At 31.8% G+C, this 19747-nt stretch overlaps 1 protein-coding gene across 1 annotated transcript in view; it reads left to right on the top strand.

The window, feature by feature from the left end:
• The window catches only part of CDC73 (cell division cycle 73), a 127196-nt gene that overhangs the window by 17315 nt on the left and 90134 nt on the right, over positions 1–19747 (top strand). Inside the window, exons 6-7 of the mRNA XM_074308652.1 lie at positions 1378–1466; positions 5108–5324. Of these exons, the coding sequence (XP_074164753.1) occupies positions 1378–1466; positions 5108–5324 (306 nt within the window). The remainder of the gene's footprint in view (positions 1–1377; positions 1467–5107; positions 5325–19747) is intronic.

A 19747-nucleotide genomic window follows, 5' to 3' on the forward strand; every position in this document is an offset into this window, starting at 1 on the left:
CTGCTTTTTAAATTTTAGATTGAAGAGGCCTTAGTAATTTTATACTCCAGTTCATTTCACAGATGAGTGTACTGAAGGTTAAGAGGTTAGGGTAAGGTAGTAAGTAATAACCTTTATTTAAGCCAATCTTCTGACTGAACTCATAGCTCTTTCTATACCAAGTCACTCATATTTAATTATCTTATACTCTGGTAGCACTTAAGACTAAAGACTTATCTTACTACTAATAATTCATCATTCTTTGATATCTCCTTAGTCTATTATCTGCATCTACACAAATTTTGTGATGTAATATTTTATCTTGCTTCTAATCTTGTAGCATAAGAAATCCTGCCATCATATTGTAATTTACAGCTCTATTTGTTAACTAGTGAAAACATGAGACTTGTATTTTAAAAACAAAAATTTTATTGATGTCATTTATTTTTGTATCAGTCATTTTCAAATATACTATTTCCCTTCTTGTAAACCTTTACTTATAGGAAAGAAAGGGTAAAAAAAAAGTTAAGCAAAACCTATCAACAAAGTAATCTTTTTTGACATAATACAGTATTTTATACCATTAGTTCTTCCTTTCTTCATGAAATAAAAATACATTTCCTCCCCTATATTTTTTTTAAAGCTTAATCACTTTAATTACAGTTCAATTTAATTTTATACTTTTCATTTACATTATTATAGTCATGTATAGTTTTTCTTTCAATTTTGTCCTTACCTTGAAACAGTTCATACAAATTGTCTAGGTTTCTTTGAATGCCTAGCTCCTTCAGTAATATTATATTGTATCTTTTTAAAGCGATTTGTAACTTGTGCTTTTATAAAATAATACTACCATTAGCTGGATGAATAAAAAATCCACTTTCAAGGCAAATCTGTAGTAATATAGTATAATTTCAGATTGTAGAGATAAAAATCTTTTGATGGCTAAGTTTTTGGATCTGCATGAAACATCATCTGTTTCATTTGAACAAACAAATATTTAAGAATTTATTAAATATGAATTCATTACATTTAAACACTTCTTTTTTGAATGAGTAAAATTTATTTGAACCTTAAAGTCTACCTCCTATCTAAGACTTTAATTGGTAGAATATGCGTGTACATATGTATGCTTGCTTTATGGTAAGTATATATTTGTCGTAATTCCTTATTTTATTACATGCATATATTGCTTATGAACTTTTATTAAATCTATTATACATTTATGTTCATATGTATTTTGCATATGTAATGAAGCAACTGATTGTTATCCCACTTACTAATTACTGAAGACCCTAATGGAGACTAAAGAAAAAGTAATACTTAGCAAAAAACATTTTATGTCAGTCTTGAATTAAAAGTTTTGATTCATGACTTATCAATTTTTAATATTACTAGGATGAAGAGTGTGTACGTCTTGATAAGGAGCGATTGGCTGCTCGCTTGGAAGGTCACAAAGAAGGGATTGTTCAAACAGAGCAGATTAGGTAAGGACTTTTCTTAATTCAGATTTTGTGTGGATAACTGTACTTTGGTCTGGGTAGTTTAACATTTAGTTTTGACTTTTAAACTTGCATTTTTGGTTTGAAAGTATATTTACTTGTTTAGTAAAACAGAAGGTGGGCTGCTGGGTCTATTATATTAGATAAGCTGATGTCTGAAAAAATTTCCTTGACCATTTTATCCCACATTTACCTTTTTCCCTCTTTAGAACTCCCAGGATTTCATTTTGACATTTAAATTGTAAACTACTTTGTATTATTTACTTAAATTATTTTTGTGTATAGATTACTGTTCCAACCAAAAAATACTTTCTTTAAGGACAGGGTCTGTGTGTATATTCTTAAATATATTTCATAGTGTTGAAATGCTCTTAAATTTAATCAGAGAAGGAAAATCATAGCAGGCAAATTAAAAAATTCTTATAATGCAGGGGTGTCAAACCCAAGGAAAATGGGGCCATTAACCTATACATAAGGATCCCTTTAGGATTTAGTTGTAAAATGCAACATAATCTATGTTTTATTGTATTTTTTAGTAGTTAAATACATATATCATTTACATTTCAATTTAGTTCAAGCCAGTCAGAAATGTTGTGGGTTGTGCTTTGAATATCTCTGTTTTAATGTATTATGGAGTCCACTGACTGTGATAAAGAAGAGGGATTTCTTTCTTTGGGGTATTTTTAAGGTAGTATCTATAGGGAAAGAAGAGTATTGACATTTACTTGAGTGTTGAGGTGACAATAGCAACAGTGAAGCCACCTTACCATGGAAATTACCCTTCTAGGTTTGTTGTAGGAAAGAGCAGATAAACCCTTATTCCTTTAAAAAATCGAAGCTTTTGGTCCTAGACTCTTTTACATTACTTATTTTTTTTTTTCTTTTCTTGAATGTTTTTATTTATTTTTTCTCAGTTACAAGTAAATACAATTTTTTGACATTTGTTTTTTATCTCTCCCTCCATTCCTGAGAAGGCAAGTATTTTGAAAGAAAGTATACATGTACAACCATATAAAACTTAGTTCCAGATTAGCCATATTGTAGAAGAGAACACAGACCATCCTCCTTCCCCCCCCCCCAAAAAAAAAAAAAATCCCAGAAAAATAAAGTTTAAAAAGTGTCAAAACTCCCATCTCTGGAATTAGGTAGCATTTTTCTTTATGAGTTCTTCAGAATTGTTATATCATTGTATTGCTTAGAATTACTAAGTCATCATATAGTATTGATGTTACTGTTTACAATGCTTTTCCTGGCTCTGCTCACTTCATCTTTCAGCAATTCATAATAAATGTTCCCAGGTTTTTCTGATAGCATCCTGCTTGTCATTTTTTATAGCATAATAATATTCCATCACAAACATACTACAACTTACTCAGCTATTCTCTGATTGGCATCCCTTTGACTTTCAGTGAACCCCTTACATTCTTAAAAATTATTGTAAACTCCACAGTTTTTCTTCTACTGTATTATAAATTTTAAAATGTTAATACATTTAGGGGCGGCTAGGTGGCGTAGTGGGTAGAGCACCCGCCTTGAATTCAGGAGGACCGGAGTTCAAATCTAGTCTCAGACACTTAACACTTCCTAGCTATGTGACCCTGGGCAACTCACTTAACCCCAGCCTCAGGGAAAAAAAAAGCCAAAATGTTAATCCATTTAAAAACAACAACTCATTACATGTGAGCATCAATAACATTAAAAATGAAAAATAGCTTTTCTAAAACAAAATTAGTGAGAATGACATTTTTAAATATTTTTTGCAAATCTCTTATATAGCTTAAAAGAAAACTGGCAAGTCCTTATATGCTTCTAAATTTAATCTGTTGCTATATATTTTTGTTCTGATATTATGAAAATAATTTTGGCTTTGTGGACCCTCTGAAAAAGATCTTCAAAGATGTTCCTAGCATCTTAGGTTTTAGCCCTGGAAATTTTTCTGCCTATGTCTTTCAGATAGAAATATTCAGTTAATTTTTACTTTCATATAATAGTGTTTCATTGAACTTATCATGTTTGTTTCAGTCAAAAGTACCAAGTTGCCATTGTATAAAACTTAAACTTTTAAGATTCAACATATTTTTATATTTTGGATAGCAAAACACTTGTCCTTTTTATAAGAAGTCCTGAAACATTGCAGTTCATTTTACTCTGCTAACCCATAAAATTCATAAAAGGTTCTTCATGAAGAATTACTTTAGATCATAGTTTGAAATCTTGAAATACATTTTTTAGGAAACTCTTAAGCTTTTAAAAAAATTCTTTGATTCCTGAAATGAGATGACATTAATAATTGTCCTTTTCAGTCATTTAACATAAATATCTGGCTTTAGTGAGCATATATTTCATTAAGTACCTACTCTGTGTGAGGCATTGTGCTAGATTTTTATGAAAAAGTAAATATGAACTAAGATTTTGCCCTTAACGGTGCCTACAATCATGGAAGGAAAAACCAATATACAAGTACTTAGAAGCAGAAGGCAGAGATATGTATGAACCATTCATACCCTTTATTATCATTTTCAGTCTCTTATCTACTTTATCACTCTATGTCTACTTGCAAACATCCTGATCTTTAAAAAAATCTTCATTTGATTTTGGTGTATTTTCAACTTACATTTTGCCTTCCTTTCATGTTCAGATTCATAGAAAAAATTGATCTATGCTTTTTGCTCTCCTTTCCTTACCTCTTTTCATTTTCTTGCGGTATGGCTTCCAATTGCACCACTAAATTGAAATTCTCCAAAGTTACTAATGATTTTAAAATTAAGTAAAATGGCTTTTTTCCTTAATCCATATCCTTTTTTACTTCTGTAGCATTTGACATGCATTACTCCCTTCTCCTAGGTACTCTCACTTTCTAAGGCTTTTTTTTTTTTTTTTTTTTTTTTTGATACTGGTTCTTCTTTTTGTCTGATTACCCCTTTCTAGAATCCTTTTCAAGTTCGTCTTTCATATTCTGTCCCCTCTGTGTAGATATGTTCTAGAGGTCTGTCCTAGGTGCTTTGTTTGCCTTCTAGGATCTTTCATTATCTGCCTGCAACTTATTTTTTTAATATTATCTCAAAGTATTTCTCTCCCTACTAAGGGAGTACATACCAAGTATGTACTCTTATGTTCCAACTAAACTGGCCTATTTTTCAGTTGTTTGTGGCTCACAATGTTTTTTTTCCTTTGTATCCATCCTATAGCCCTCATCCCTGGAATGTACTATCTTCTCACTGAAGTTTAAGTGCTTCATACAAGAAGCTTTTCCAGAATCTCCAATTTTTATTGTTTCCCTTCATGAAATAACTATTTTGTTTTATTTATTTTTGATATACTTACCTGTGAATATATTCTTTTGTCCCAGGAGGAGAGTATCTTCTTTGAGAGGAGGGATTCTTCTTCTTCTTTTTTTTTTTTTTTTGTCTTTATAACCTCATTGTCTAGAATCTTAATGACTATCACTTATTGGGCATTTAAAAATCTGTTGAATTGTTGAAGAAAGAGTAAATATAATTTTAATTTCTGTGGTTTTAATTTGCAATTTCTTTAAAGAGGTACTTGTAAGAATAAAGAAAAGGTTACTATAAATATAAGGTAGTTTTTTCCCCTTTAATGAAAAGAAATCAATGTTTTTTCTTTAGGTCTTTATCTGAAGCTATGTCTGTGGAAAAAATAGCTGCAATCAAAGCTAAAATTATGGCCAAGAAAAGGTCTACTATCAAGACTGATCTAGATGATGACATAACTGCACTTAAACAAAGAAGTTTTGTGGATGCTGAGGTAGATGTGACCAGGGACATTGTGAGTCGTGAGAGAGTATGGAGGACAAGAACTACTATTCTGCAAAGCACAGGAAAGGTAATGTTTTAAAATTTTAGAATTTATATGTAATGTTTTGTATTCTAGTATCATGCTTTTCTTTTAACTTGGAATTTATTGTACTCATTGGTTAAAGCTGGATGTCATGAAGTTGAGGTCTTCAATTTCATTCTTATACATTAACTAACTTTGCTCTGCCATTTCCGAGCAACCCCAGATGTGTTTTAGTGATATGCCAACAGTTTTCCTTGTTAAAAAAAAATCCCTTATTTCTATTTGAGTAACTGACATTGACATAATAGTTCTAAGTTTATAATATCTTAGCATACACTTTAAATTTATAATACATTTACTTTTGACAAATAAACAAGCATTTAAATTTAAATGGACAAAGCACTATAATAGATGCTGGGGATCTATAAATTAAAATAAGCAGAAATAAAACATTTTCAGTCCTCAAGGAGTTCATTTTACCGGGAGAAAGCTATGTATGTAGATAAGTAAATTTGATCCTTGTTACATTTGTATGAGGTAGGAATTACAGCTAATATCTTGGCTTTATAGATGAGAAAACATACTCTGGGAAATTTGTTTGCCTATTTGCACAGCTTGTAATAGACAGAATTGGGATTTAAACTTAAATCTGATGAATTCAAATCCAGTGTTCTTTTCATTATGTTACAAATTATACCTGATAAAGAAGGCAAGTAGTGTTGTTTAGTGAGATAATACAATATATGTGACATTAGTGCTAACCAGTATTATAGATCCTTTAATAATTATTTTCTAGTAATTGAGGCAAAAGGGAATGAGGACTTGGACTAAGGTGGTTTTATGAGAACATAGTAAGTAACTGGATGTGAGAGATGGGGAGGTAGAGACATAGGGAGGGAAAGACTTCAAGATTTAGCAACTGATTGGATCTATGGTGTTGAAGAAGCATGAGGAGCAGAGAATAATGTTGAGGTTTTGACTCCATAATAGATAATGACTTTGTCAGTAATAGGGAAGTTTGTAAGAGGTATGGGGGAAAAGATAATGGATTTCATTTTGGACAGAGCAATTTTCAGGATGTCAAGTTTGAAAGGTCCGGTTAGCAAGTCAGTAATGATAGACAAAAGCTTAGGAATGAACAGTATTGGATATATAGTACTGAATTACCTGCATAGAAATGATAATTAGTTCCATTGGACTTGAAGTTTCCAAAGAGAGAATATCAAGTAAATGTGGAAAAGGGAAGGAAGGAGGGAGGGAGGTCAAAATAAAAAGGGAGGGAGGTAGAGAATGAGAAGAATAGAACTGCATCAGAAAAGGGAGAATTGAACTGAACAGTTTTTTGAACAGGCTATTAAAATATATTTTGCATTTTATTGTGGTAGTGGTGTTATGTTAATTTATTGAATATTTTAAGTAATCTTTTAAATATTGTATAATACTTTTTTGGAGAAGCAGGCAGTATAAAGTAATGGGTAGTGGATTCAACTTCCACTTTTGACACACACTGTGGTATTATTAAACCTCTCAGACTCCTAAGTAAGCTTTTAAAAGTATAATTTGTAAAAGAGGTACTAATTATTGATGGGGTTTTCCCATTTGAAATTCATAAAAATGAAATCATAGGTTTCGTTCCCTCATCTCTTGTAAAAACTAATGGTACTTCAAATATTTATCCTTTATATCTGTAATTTTTCAAATGTGATGAATCTTTAGATTTTTTTTTTAAATTATTGGGGCATTTCTTACTTCTTAATGTAAGTTAATAGGGAAATATCAAAAATAATTTTATTCCTCTTTTTTATTTACTTAGTTTAGAAATAAGTTTTTTGAAGCTTTCTGTTTTTACTTAATTCTGATATGTACCCTTCTTCTTCAGTGAACAACTTTTTGTAACCAAGCAAAGCTCTTTAAGCTCAAGCAGTTGATAGTTTCAACTTTCTTTGATCTTCCATCTCTCTACTAAAAAGAAGGAGGGAGTATGTTTAGCCTGTGGTTCTAGGGTAAAAATCAGTCTTTAAAATGGTGCAGAATTCAGGTTTGTTTTAGTTTCCTTTTTTTTTTTTTTTTTTTTTTTACATTATTGTAATCACATATAGTTTTCTGATCCTGTTTTTCTTTTTTTTTTTAGTAGATCAACTCTTCCTGAGTTTTCTTCAATTTAGAGTCATCTTTTCTGTAACCTCATAATGAGACATATTTGCATTGAATTTTCTTTCTTAATTTGAGTATGTATTGACTAAATTTATACATTTTTATTTTATTTTATTCATTTTTGCTGGGGCAATTGGGGTCAAGTGAGTTGCTCAGGGTCACACAGCTAGGAAGTGTTAAGTGTCTGAGGTCAAATATGAACTCAGGTCCTCCTGACTTCAGGGTTGGTGCTCTATCCACTGCCCTAACTAGCTGCCCCATTTAAACATTTTTAAAGAAACTGCCTCTTGAGCATTTTGATGGCAAAAATATACTCTTAAACTTCCTCTGTCACTGAGCATGACTTTTAAAAGTTTTTATTGTCTACCCAAAAGAAATCAGCAAATATTTATTTAATAAAACACTTAGTATATGCCAATCATTCTGCTATATACTGGGGATATAGGTAAAAAAAAAATAGTGAAAATTTATTTTTCCTATCCCTTTTTTTTCTTACCCCTCGACCCCTTATTACTGTGCTTATTATTTGTGTGTCTACAGATTTGGAATAGAAAGGAAATGACTCACAATATTAAGAAAAAATTTACGTGTATTCTCATACTCAAAATTATATTGATCACTAGAACTAATTCTCCAATATATTCTATATCTATGGTGTCTTTACCTCCCTTTGATACTTTGTAAAGCAGTTCTTCAATACCTACCACATTGTGTTGTCTTCAACACTAGTCTCTCCTGTACATACTTGTTCCAGGTTGGCTGCTTCTTCAGTCTTGATTCTCTGTATTGTCTTTAAGGAATGTTAGCAAAGCAAATATTTGCTGAGGTCTAGTATTCTTTATAGGAGTGCTTTAAATGCCTTTCTTTTATTGAATATCCTTATTTAATCATAGATGATTTGGTTTAGCTTTTCACAATATTATTTTGGGGTATATCTTGGTTTCTTCTGGACTTTGCAACATATTAGTCCATTCCTTCCTTAGGTTTCTGGTGAGTACAAAATAGGCTTTGTGTTATTAGATTTCCTTTCCTTTATATCTTCTGTTTACTCTGAGAATTTGTTATTTGTTATCAGAATTATTTACTGTAGATACTATGCCTTGGAGTTTTCAGAATACAGTTTTGTTTTTGCTGGAGGTAATGTGTGCATACTTTGAATTGGTATTTTATTTTTTGTGTCCATAAAATTGGGGCATTTTTCTTGTATTTATTTCTTGGATTATGGTTTACATACTATTTTTATTTTTACTTCTGGGATTCCTGTGATCCCTAAGTTGTCTAATTGCATATTATTTTCAAGATGAAGATATTTTACTTGTATAGACTTCATATTTTCTTTTAATGTTAATTGTTTTCTTCTCTTCCATTTTATCCTTTGTTTACATGAGGAATGCCACTGTGGGTTGGAATTTTTCTTTTCTTTTTCTTCCTTCTTTCCTTCCCTTCCTTCCCTTTTTTCCTGTCTTCCTGTCTTCCTCCCTCCCTCCCTTCTTCCTTTCTCCTTCCCTTCCTTCTTTCCTTCCTTTCTTCATTCCTTTGTCCATCCCTCCTTCCCTCTATAAATGATAAATTTGCTTTCATAAATCTTATTTCTTTTCTTTTCTTTTTATTATAACTTTTTATTGAGAGTACATATTCATGGGTAATTTTTTACAACATTATCTCTTGCACTCACTTCTGTTCCGATTTTTCCCTTCCCTCCTTCTCCCCCCCCCCCCCCGTCCCCTAGATGGCAAGCAGTCTTATGCATGTTAAATATGTTATAGTATATCCTCGATACAATATATGTGTGCAGAACCAAACAGTTCTCTTGTTGCACAGGAAAATTCTTCATTTTCCAGTTTCTAGCCACTACAAAAAGGGCTGCCATAAACATTTTGGTACATACAGGTCCCTTTTCCTTCTTTAGTATTTTCTTGGGATATAAGCCCAGTAATAGTACTGCTGGATCAAATGGTATGCACAGTTTGATGACTTTTTGGGCATAATTCCAGATTGCGCTCCAGAATGGTTGGATTCGTTCACAACTCCACCAACAATGCATCAATGTCCCAGTTTTCCCACATCCCCTCCAACATTCATCATTATTTTTTCCTGTCATCTTCGCCAATCTGACAGTTGTAAAATGGTATTTCAGATTTTTCTTATCAATAGTGATTTGCTCTTTCATATGAGTGGAAATAGTTTCAATTTCATCATCTGAAAATTTTTCATATCCTTTGACCATTTATCAATTGGAGAATGGATTGAATAAATCTTATTTCTCTTAAGTCATTTGGGAATATCCTGTTCTTAGTTTCATGCTTGGTTGGGAGTCTAATGGAATTTCTCCTCAGATGTTGGTTCATTTTTGTCTTGCAATATTTATTTATAGATATCTGGACTTGTTTAGCAGATCCAGAGGCCATATTTATTTATATTATTAATAGAAAGATAATTGAGTTTATGCTCAAGGTCTGAGTTCTCTTCCTAGATCTTTGGTAAATTAAGTCTCTTTTTTTCCTTTCTTTATATTTTCTCTTTATATATTCCTACTTTAAAAGGGAATCCTTTCCCCTGGCCTCTACCCATCTCCCAACTCCCCATCCTGGACCTCAAAGCTATCTACTCTCTATCATATCAGAGTAGTCACCTTTCATTGACCATAATCTTTGCCCCAGATGACTTATAAGAAAATGTCCCTGGCTTCATCTCTAGATGCCAATCCCTTTTGCTTCATACCTTGCCAAACAGCACATCTAATCTTGTCCCCTTCCTCCATTGCCACTATTCCTTACTTCTCTACCTGGGTTGTAACGGGGTTCACTTGAGGAAGTGAACAAGCTACTTTCCCAGCCAGAGCAATCTTTCATAGGTAAGAATGACCATATCCTCTAAGCTTTTAATTCTCCATGCCATTCTCCCTCCATCATTTTATTTCACTCTTAGAGTTTGTACATTTACGTTTTGTATTTTTTACTTAATTTTTCCAGGTACTCTTGTAGTCAGGACATTTTCTTCTGGTTCTCTACATGGATATTTTATGGGATTACCTTTCTGGATTGGCCTCTTGGGCTAGTCTTAATCCATATTTTTTCTCTGGGCATATCTTTTCCTATTTATTCTTATCTCTAGCATCTTTGGATGGTGTAGGTAGGCTTTGCTTTTTCTTAGATGTGGCAAACAAGACTGGACCCTACCTTCTGTAGAAATTCGTAGGTTTGAATCAGTTTTCTGATGCAAGAATTGATGACTCAACTTGTCCCCTGCCCTGTCTCTTTGCACACAGTGAACCCTACACTGGTCTGATAAGTATTTTTTATTGCTGTACTAGAAGGCTTCTCCAGCAAGATCTTAGTTGTTTTGTTTCCTAAGTGATATTCTGGTTCTTTCTGCTGATGTGACTTAAATGTATTGCCATAGTACTAATCTTGGTACTACTCTGTTCTATTTCCTGTTATATGTGGCTGGGCTCAGGCTTCCAAATGATGTGTGCCTATTTTTCCTACCTTTTATTTTTTATCCCATGCACTCTGTGTTCTAATTACAATAATGTACTTAACAGTTTTTGAAATATGAGAGTTTGTGTTCTGTTTTCATGCTTTTGCATTGATGTTGCATTGAACGCTCTTTCCTTTCCTTCACTTTTGGTTTCCCAGGCTATTTTAAAGGCTCTGTCCCAACTCCACTTTCCATATAGGAGGTTTTTCTGTTTTCCTAGCTGTTCATACCTTTTCATTTTAGATTATTTAACAAGTATATAACTTTTATATATGTAGGTTTTGACTTATTTCCTCTATCATAGTGTATAATACTTGAGGACAAGGACTATTTTTTTGTCTCTCTTTGTATATGTATCTATCCCTAACCTTCAGCAAAGTATGCACAGTTTAATAGCCCTTTGAGCATAGTTCCAAATTGCTCTCCAGAATTGTTGAATCAGTTCACAAATCCACCAACAATGTATAGTAGTCCAGTTTAACGACATCTGCTTCAACATTTATTATTATCTGTCATCTTAGTCACTCTGAAAGGTCTATAGTGTGGTAGCTCAGAGTTGTCTTAATTTGCATTTCTCTGATCAGTGGTGACTTAGAACATTTTTTTCATATGACTAGAAATGGTTTTATTTTCTTTGTCTGAAAATTGTCTGTTCATATCCTTTGACCATTTATCATTTGGAAAATGGTTTGTGTTCTAATAAATTTGAGTCAATTCTCTATAATTTAGAAATGAGACATTTATTTAAAACCTTGGATATAAATTTTTTTCCCCAGTTTTTTACTTTTATTTCTAATCTTGTTTGCACATTGGTTTTATTTGTACAAAACCCTTTAAATTTAATATAATCACAATTATCAATTTTGCAATTCATAATATTATCTAGTTCTTCTTTGACCATAAATTCCTTCCTTTACCACAGATCTGAGAGTAGATTATCCCTTATTCACCTAATTTGCTAGTATTTTATTTAACTTTTTTCACCTCGATATTCATTAAAACATATTATTCTATAATTTCCTTTCTCTGTTTTTTTTCTGATTTAAGATCAAGACTATTTATATTACAAATTAAATTTTTGGACTATTTTTAAAACAGCTTTTATGATAATGGAATTAATTTTTCTTTAATGTTGGACAGAATTAATTTATACATAAGTCCTGCTGATCATGGGATCCCAACAGGGTTGTTTTGTTTCGTTTGTTTGTTTATTTGTTTGTTTGTTTTCCTTTGGAAATTAACTTATGGCTTATTCATTTTCTATTTCCAGAATTGGGTTTTTAAAAATCCTGTTCTTTTTGTTCCATTAATCTGGGAATTTGATGGTTTTATAAATGTTAATTTCATTTTGGTTGTCCTTTTTGGGGGGGGGGCAAAATAATTTTTATTTCTTTTTATTTAATATACACCTTTATCATGTTTGGTGTTTTATTTAAAAAGTCAAATTAACTTTGGTTTACCTATTTAATTTTTTTCCTAAAAGCTAACTTCTGGTTTTATCTTTTCTCCTCCCCTGCCCTTACTCTACCCACCCTCACTCTCCCTCTTCAATTTTGTTATCAGGATTTCTAGTTAGGTGTTTTTTTTTTTGTTTTTTTTTTGTGATTTTGTAGCATTTTAATTTGCATCCTATTCATTGATCTGGCTTCCCTCCCATTTCATGGATAAAAATGTTTAGAAATAGGCATTCTCCTCTGGACTATTATGTGATACATTGTGTTATTGTTATCTTTACCTTTAATAAAACTTTTGTTTCTAGAATTTTTTTTGACCTACCCAGTCTTAAGGATAGTTAATGTAGGGTTTGTTCAGAGGTTGGGAAAATTATAAACTAATCAGGCATAACAACAAGTACAACAAATTATGGGATTATATGAAATTATGCAGAAAATATTTCTAAGAAGATAAAACTCTTATTACTGTTTTTTAAAAAATAGAAAATATTGTTACAAATTGGATCTTAATAAATAGTATCTACACAAAACTAAAAACAACCCTACATGTAGTAGAGATAAAAAAGAAGCCATTTCAATAAAGATATCTGTTAATACTATTGCTATTTGATATACTGTTAGAAAGGCCAAATGTACCAAAAAAATAAGTAGAGGAAGGAAGTAAATGTAGGTCAAGAAGAAATAAAATTTTTGTAGATAGTGGGTCACTTATAGAACCATAGTCAACTAAAAATTAATTGAAACAACTAAGAACTTCAGCACTGTTAAAAAATATAAAATATACTCTTAGAAACTCAATAGTATTTCTTCATATTAGTGATCCAGCAGGAAGAGCAAAATTCCATTTAAAATAACTATAGAAAGTATTATTTTAGAGCTATCTGCAAAAAGACACAGGCGTACACATGTTCTGTGTGACTATGACTATAGAACACAGTCTACATAAATAAAAACGGATGTAAATCATTGGAGAAAATTTTAATTGCTCACTGTTTAGGCTATGATGAAAATGGCAGTATCGTCATTTGGAGTCGGGAAAGTCTGAAATAAAATTTAGATTTAGACTGTTATTGCTGTGTGACTTTAGGCAAGCCTACCTCTCTTTGCCTCAGCTTTCTCATTTACAGAATGAGAAAAATAATGGTACTTCCCTCCATGGTTTGTTGTGAAGATTAAAAAAAATTAGATAATTGGGAAACAGTTTGCAAACTACTACTTCTTCTTCTTCTTCTTTTTTTTTTTTTTTTTCCTGAGGCTGCGGTTAAGTGACTTGCTCAGGGTCACACAGCTAGGGAAGTGTTAAGTGTCTGAGACTCAAGTCCTCCTGAATTCAGGGCTGGTACTCTATCCACTGCGCCACCTAGCTGCCCCTGCAAACTTTAAAATACTACACAGATGATGATGATGATCATTATCATCCTTACAATCAAGTTATCAAAAGATTACTTTATAGAACTAGAACAAAAATTGTGATGTAATTCATCTAGAGGAATAAAAGACCAATTTATTTAACAGTAGTGGGAAATATCCAACCCACCAAATAATTTGCTAAGGCAACTGCAGGTGATGATGATCTGAAAGCTGGCTACAGCAGCCCCTCACTGCTTGAGTTGTATAAATTGATAATTTTGTGTGGCCTGTGAATGATGTTTTCTGCCTTTGGCAGAAAAAAGTTCAATACTCCTGAGCTTATAGGAATAATTTTTAAAATTTTCTTTAAAAATTTTTTAATAGTATTTTGTGTTTTCCAACTACAAGTAAAAACAGTTTCCATTTTAAAATAAAATTTCAAGTTCCAAATTTTTCCTCTTCCCTTTCCCATCCCTAAGGCAGTATTTGTTAGTGTAGAGTTATTATATTTTCTGGGTGTAGGAAATGCCATCTCTCTCTTAGTTCTTACTCTACTTATCAACCTGTTCCATCTTAGTCTTTCCTGGGGTCATGTTTTCCCAAACTATAGGTGTCCCACTGGGTATTATCCTGGGCCCTCTTCTCTTTACTGTTATTTAGTGATTTCAGCAGCTCCCATAGATTTAATTTGTAATCTCTGTGCTTGATGATTTTCAAATCCACCTGTTGTGTCCTGTTTTTAATTTTGCATTTCTAAGTGACTTCCAGACATTCTGAACTAGTTCTCATTTTTTTCTCCTTTAAATATCTTCCCCCCTGCTGCATACATACTCTTCAATCCAGTACTGATCTCGTTTTTCCTTGAACAAAACACTTCATATCTTAGATTTCAGTATTTCTCTAGCTGTCCCTCATGCCTTCTGACTTTTCTGCCTACTGACTTCAGTAGCTTCTTTCAAATCACAACTAAAATTACATCTTGTACAGGAAGTCTTACCTCTTTGAGTTATAGTATCTTCTCTATTTCAATTTCTTAATTTTCCAGTTTATAAGTGTTTTTTATTTATTTGTTTGCATGGTGTTGTTCTCCATTAGATTTTTCGTTGAGGGTAGGAACTTGTTTTTTTGCCTCATTTTGTATCTCCAGCATTAGCATAGTTCCCAGCACATACTAAGTACTTAATAAATATTTATTGATTAGTTGAATACTGCAATGAGGCTTATATTCCAAAGAGATTTTAGAACGAGGGAAGAAGAATCTTGTATAAAAAATATTTATAATAGCACTTTTAGCTGTAGCAAAGGATTGGTAACAGGAGGTACCATCATTTTGGGATTGGCTCAGCAAATTATAGTATATGAATGTAATGATATGGGCGATAAGAAATGTTTCATAGGATGGATTTGGAAAAACCTTGGAAGACAGGTATGAATTAATAGCTAACCTGAAGAATAATGTATCTACAACATTGTAAAATAAAATGAAAGACTTAGGAATGCAATAACCAGTCACTACTTAAATGGAAGGATTGTGAATCATATTTGTCACCATTTTTGTCAGAAAGGTAATGGATTTAAGGTGTTGAATAATACATCTTTTAAAACAGCCATTCTGGACTTAGTGTGCATACATATGTTTTTCAAGAGAGCATCTTTACTAAGGGAGCATTGTGTCACAACAAAGGGAAATTATGATAGTGAAAAACAGTCATTAAACTTCTAAAAAAAAAATGAACAATGCTGAGTGAAATGAGCAGAACTAGGGGCTCATTATACACTTCAACAACAATACTATATAAGGATGTATTCTGATGGAAGTGGATATCTTCAACATAGAGAAGAGCTAATCTAATTCCAATTGATCAATGATGGACAGAATCAGCTAAACCCAGAGAAGGAACACTGGGAAATGAGTGTAAACTGTTAGAAATTTTTGTTTTTCTCCCCAGGTTAATTTTTTACCTTCCGAATCCAATTCTTCCTTTGCAATAACAACAATAAAAAAAATTTGGTTCTGCACATATATATTGTACCTAGGATATACTATAACATATTTAATATGTATGGGAATGCCTGCCATCTAGGGGCGGGGGGGGGAGGGAAGAAGGGGGAAAATGTTATAATTATAAAATTAATTAAAAAAAAGGCAAAAAAAAAATGAACAGAAAACGGCAAATAAAAGGAAATTCAGAATGAGAGGAAGAGACCTAGGCTATGTTAGAATTTTCACATTAAATTTTAAATGTCCTTTAAAAAAAACTTGAAAGGGTACATAAATTGAGATTCACAATTTTTTAGGCAGTTTTCTTTTTCTATTATTGTGCAGAAAATATTTGTTTGTTGATATCTATCAATTTTTTGATTAAAAAAAATTAAAAACCTGAAGAAGGCATATGGAATGAATATCAAATAGAAGCTAATCGAATATAGCAGATTTTTTTTTTTATTATAAAGACATCAAATATGCACATAAAATTTATTTGCTAGCAATATTAGACATAGATAAAGAAGTAGAACTCACAGGTTTGAGAGCCACTGAGGAAGCTCTTTTGATAATCCCAATTACTAATCATTTGGTAATGCCCTTCTAGGAAGGGCATGAATTAAAGAGATGCCAGTTAAAATTATGAGATTAGCTGATTAGGGCATTTTGAGATAATTTGGTCCATAATTTCCTTTTTTCACTGATGAGAAAATTAGGATTTAGAGGGTTTCAAAAGTGCCCATGTTTACTCAGTGAAACAGTAGGTGGAACCAAGACTCAATTCTCCTGATGCTTACTTTATTCACAGTATCATGCTGTTTTCTATGCTGAGGATTATAACATTTTAAAATTTCAAATGTATAGAACTGTTTTGTTGAACTTGTAAGTTGTTTTTTCTTAGTTGAACATCTTCCTTTAATAAGGATCTGAGAATGTGAGGTTTTTTAGAGCAGGAACTGACTATCTTATATTTGTATCTCTAGTGCCAGCTTTTAATGAATGTTTTTCACTTATTCAATGCCATTTCATAGAAAAAAATTACTCCAAGGGTCTTTTGTATCTTTGGGCACTCTTTTTTTCTTATGATAAGAGTTTTAAATCACTTATTTATCTGGCTAGTTTATTCTCTTACTGTCATCACCAGTTTTGAGGCAGTTGTACAGAATTTCCCCCTTTCCAAATTAACTCCTCTTTTTTAACTAGCTAAAGTAAGACCTACTAGATAGAGTATTGGGCTTAGAGTCAGAAATCTCTGGGTTCAAATCCTTTTTTTGCTATCACCTTAAGTGTCCTTGAAAAATCACTTTAACAGTTCCAATCAAATTTAGTATTTATCTACTTAACTTCATTAAGTGACCAACAGTTAGCCTATAAAATTTATATCTGAGTAATGGATAAGATGTAATCTTCAGAAACTCTTTTATGTAGAAAATTTCTCTTTCTAGCCTGGTTTATTCCTGAAGCTCTTTATATCCTTTTAGACATAAAATATCTTTTATGAGTTTAAAGTTAAATTGAAGGTAGGGAATATAGAGCATATATTTCAGAGTTCTATAGTTATTTAAGTGATCTGAGAACACTTTATTTTATTTTACTTATTTTATTTTTTTCCCCATCATTGGTACTGAAGGGTGATGTGCTGACACTAAATGCTGTTTACTTTTGTGACAAAACGAGTATTTCAGAGTTGCATTTTGTGCACTTAAACTGATGTTGAAAATCATTTGCTCTTGAGTTTCAGTGAGGCAAAACTTGGCTGTTAAATCTTTTGGAAGCAGTGATATTCAAGTAGTGAATGAGAATAACAGATCTTGTTAAATTCTCTTATTTTTCAGACTTAATTAGCACTTCAAACCGGGAATCACAAGATGAATGATTTTCTTTGAGCTGTAGGTGGCAGAATTGTATCATGATTTCATTATTCTTGTACTTCAGATAATTTAATGAATTTCAGCCTTGTCTAGTAGACTAAATTGAAAATAATTTTGTTGCCCTCTTCCCTTTTTTTAACCATAGTTTTCCCTTCCTTCAACTGTTGGCTTTCTACTGTAACTATTAGTCATTGTTTAAAAATCATAAGTATAAATATTTTGAGTGATGATCCAGAATATAATAATTTAGTTTAGTGGTATTAAAATTGGTAGATAAGACACCGTGGTTTCAGATAGGCCTCTTATATGGGTGCCATAATTTTTAGATTTTTTAGGAGCAAAGGATAGGAAGTACATGTCTTATTTTAAGAGATGTGACTAAATCACTTTTTTGGTGCTTTTTTTCACTTTTTCTTAACATTCAAAATAAATAGTTTTGTCTTTTTTATAATAAGTATTCAAAGTGTTACTTGTAATGGCCTTTTAGTGTAGATTTTCTTATAAATTACTGCATTGTAAGAACTATATTAAGTGCCAGGAAATCAAAGACAGGCAAGACAATTCCCTACTCTTGAAGAGCTTATAAACTAATTTATTTAACATAATTCATGTAAAATGATGTCAAATCCCTAATTTAAAAAAAAAATGAAATTCTTGCATCTCTAATGGTAATGGTTAGATTTTTTTCTTTATTCTTGATCTCCTGCCTGGATTACTGTCTAAATAAGTATCTTTTTGTCTGCCAGTCTGTCATTTCCCAAAAAAGATGGGAGTCCCAAAAGTTGAAGAAAAGAAAATCCTGTAAAGACTGACAACTGTTCCTTTATTGTGTTTCTGTTGAAAAGTGGACCTGAGGTCTAACAATTATTACTGGTTTTGTTAACTATAATTTGATGGTCTTTCCTTTTCCATGTTTTTAGGGTTACTTAGAGAAATACTCAGTCCCCTTCATTGTTGTTTGATTATTGTTCAAATTGAAGGAAAGAACTGCTTCTACTTTACTCTTTATATTTAGGAGACATTTAGATACTTGATTCACTTCTGCTCATACAGATGAATGAATTCTAATTTATTTTTTTTCTAATAACCATCAAAGATTATTTTTTAAAACACAGTCTAATTTTATTGTGCTCCAGAAATTGTTTTATTGTACTGTTCCTTTTCCTTTCTTAATTTTTTCTTTCTTTTTTTTGCTTAGGCAGTTGGAGTCAAGTGATTTGCCCAGAGTGACACAGCTAGGAAGTGTTAAATGTCTGGGGCCAAATTTGAACTCAGGTCTCCCTGACTTTAGGGCTGGTGCTCTACCTACTGCAACACCTAGCTAGCTACCCCCTTCTTTTTAAAAACAAATTTTATATTTTTTCCAATAATAAAAAATTGTAAACATTTAAAATTTTTTTTCTAGGGTTCACTTTTCATTTTCATTTATGTTCTAGTAGTCATTATATATATTATTTTTCAGGTTTTGCTTACTTCACTTGGCATAAGTTCATGTGTCTTCCTGTGCTTCTCTTTATCACCTTTATCATTTCTTATGTATGATGATAATTCCACTTTATTCACAGACCACAGCTTGCTTAATCTGCCTCCAATCAAAGCGCATGAACTTTTTTTCAAGTTTTTGCTGCTACAAAAGTGTGTGGGAGATTTAAAAATTTTTGTCATTGATTTTCTTTCTTCATATGCTTAGTTGTAGAATCTCTTGGACAAATGTATAGATATTTAAGTTACATTATTTTTATAACATAACTTCTATGTGTGAAGATTTTATTTTATAGTCAGTACTCCATCAATTAGTGAACATTTATTAATAAACTTCAACAATATTCCAGGCACTGTACTTCTTGTTGGAAGACACAAATAAAAAGAATGATATAATTCCTATTCATAAGGAGTTTACATTCTAAAGAGAAAGACAAGAATGATGTGTACATGTGTGTATAGACATACAATTAATCTTTTTAAAGTACTTATATGATAAGTACACACAGAGTACATATTAGGGCATACTAGCAGTTGTGGTAGGATTAGGTAGGGCTTCACAAAGCATTTGAAGATGTGTCTTGGACAAAGAAAGGAAGTCTGAAGCAGAGGTGTGGAGAAGAATTATTTTAGGCATGAATGATGACCAGTACAAACGTATAGAGACTAAAGTTGTAGAGCCATATGCCAGGA

This window comes from Sminthopsis crassicaudata, chromosome 4 (assembly GCF_048593235.1).
Source record: "Sminthopsis crassicaudata isolate SCR6 chromosome 4, ASM4859323v1, whole genome shotgun sequence".
Lineage (NCBI taxonomy): Eukaryota > Metazoa > Chordata > Mammalia > Dasyuromorphia > Dasyuridae > Sminthopsis > Sminthopsis crassicaudata.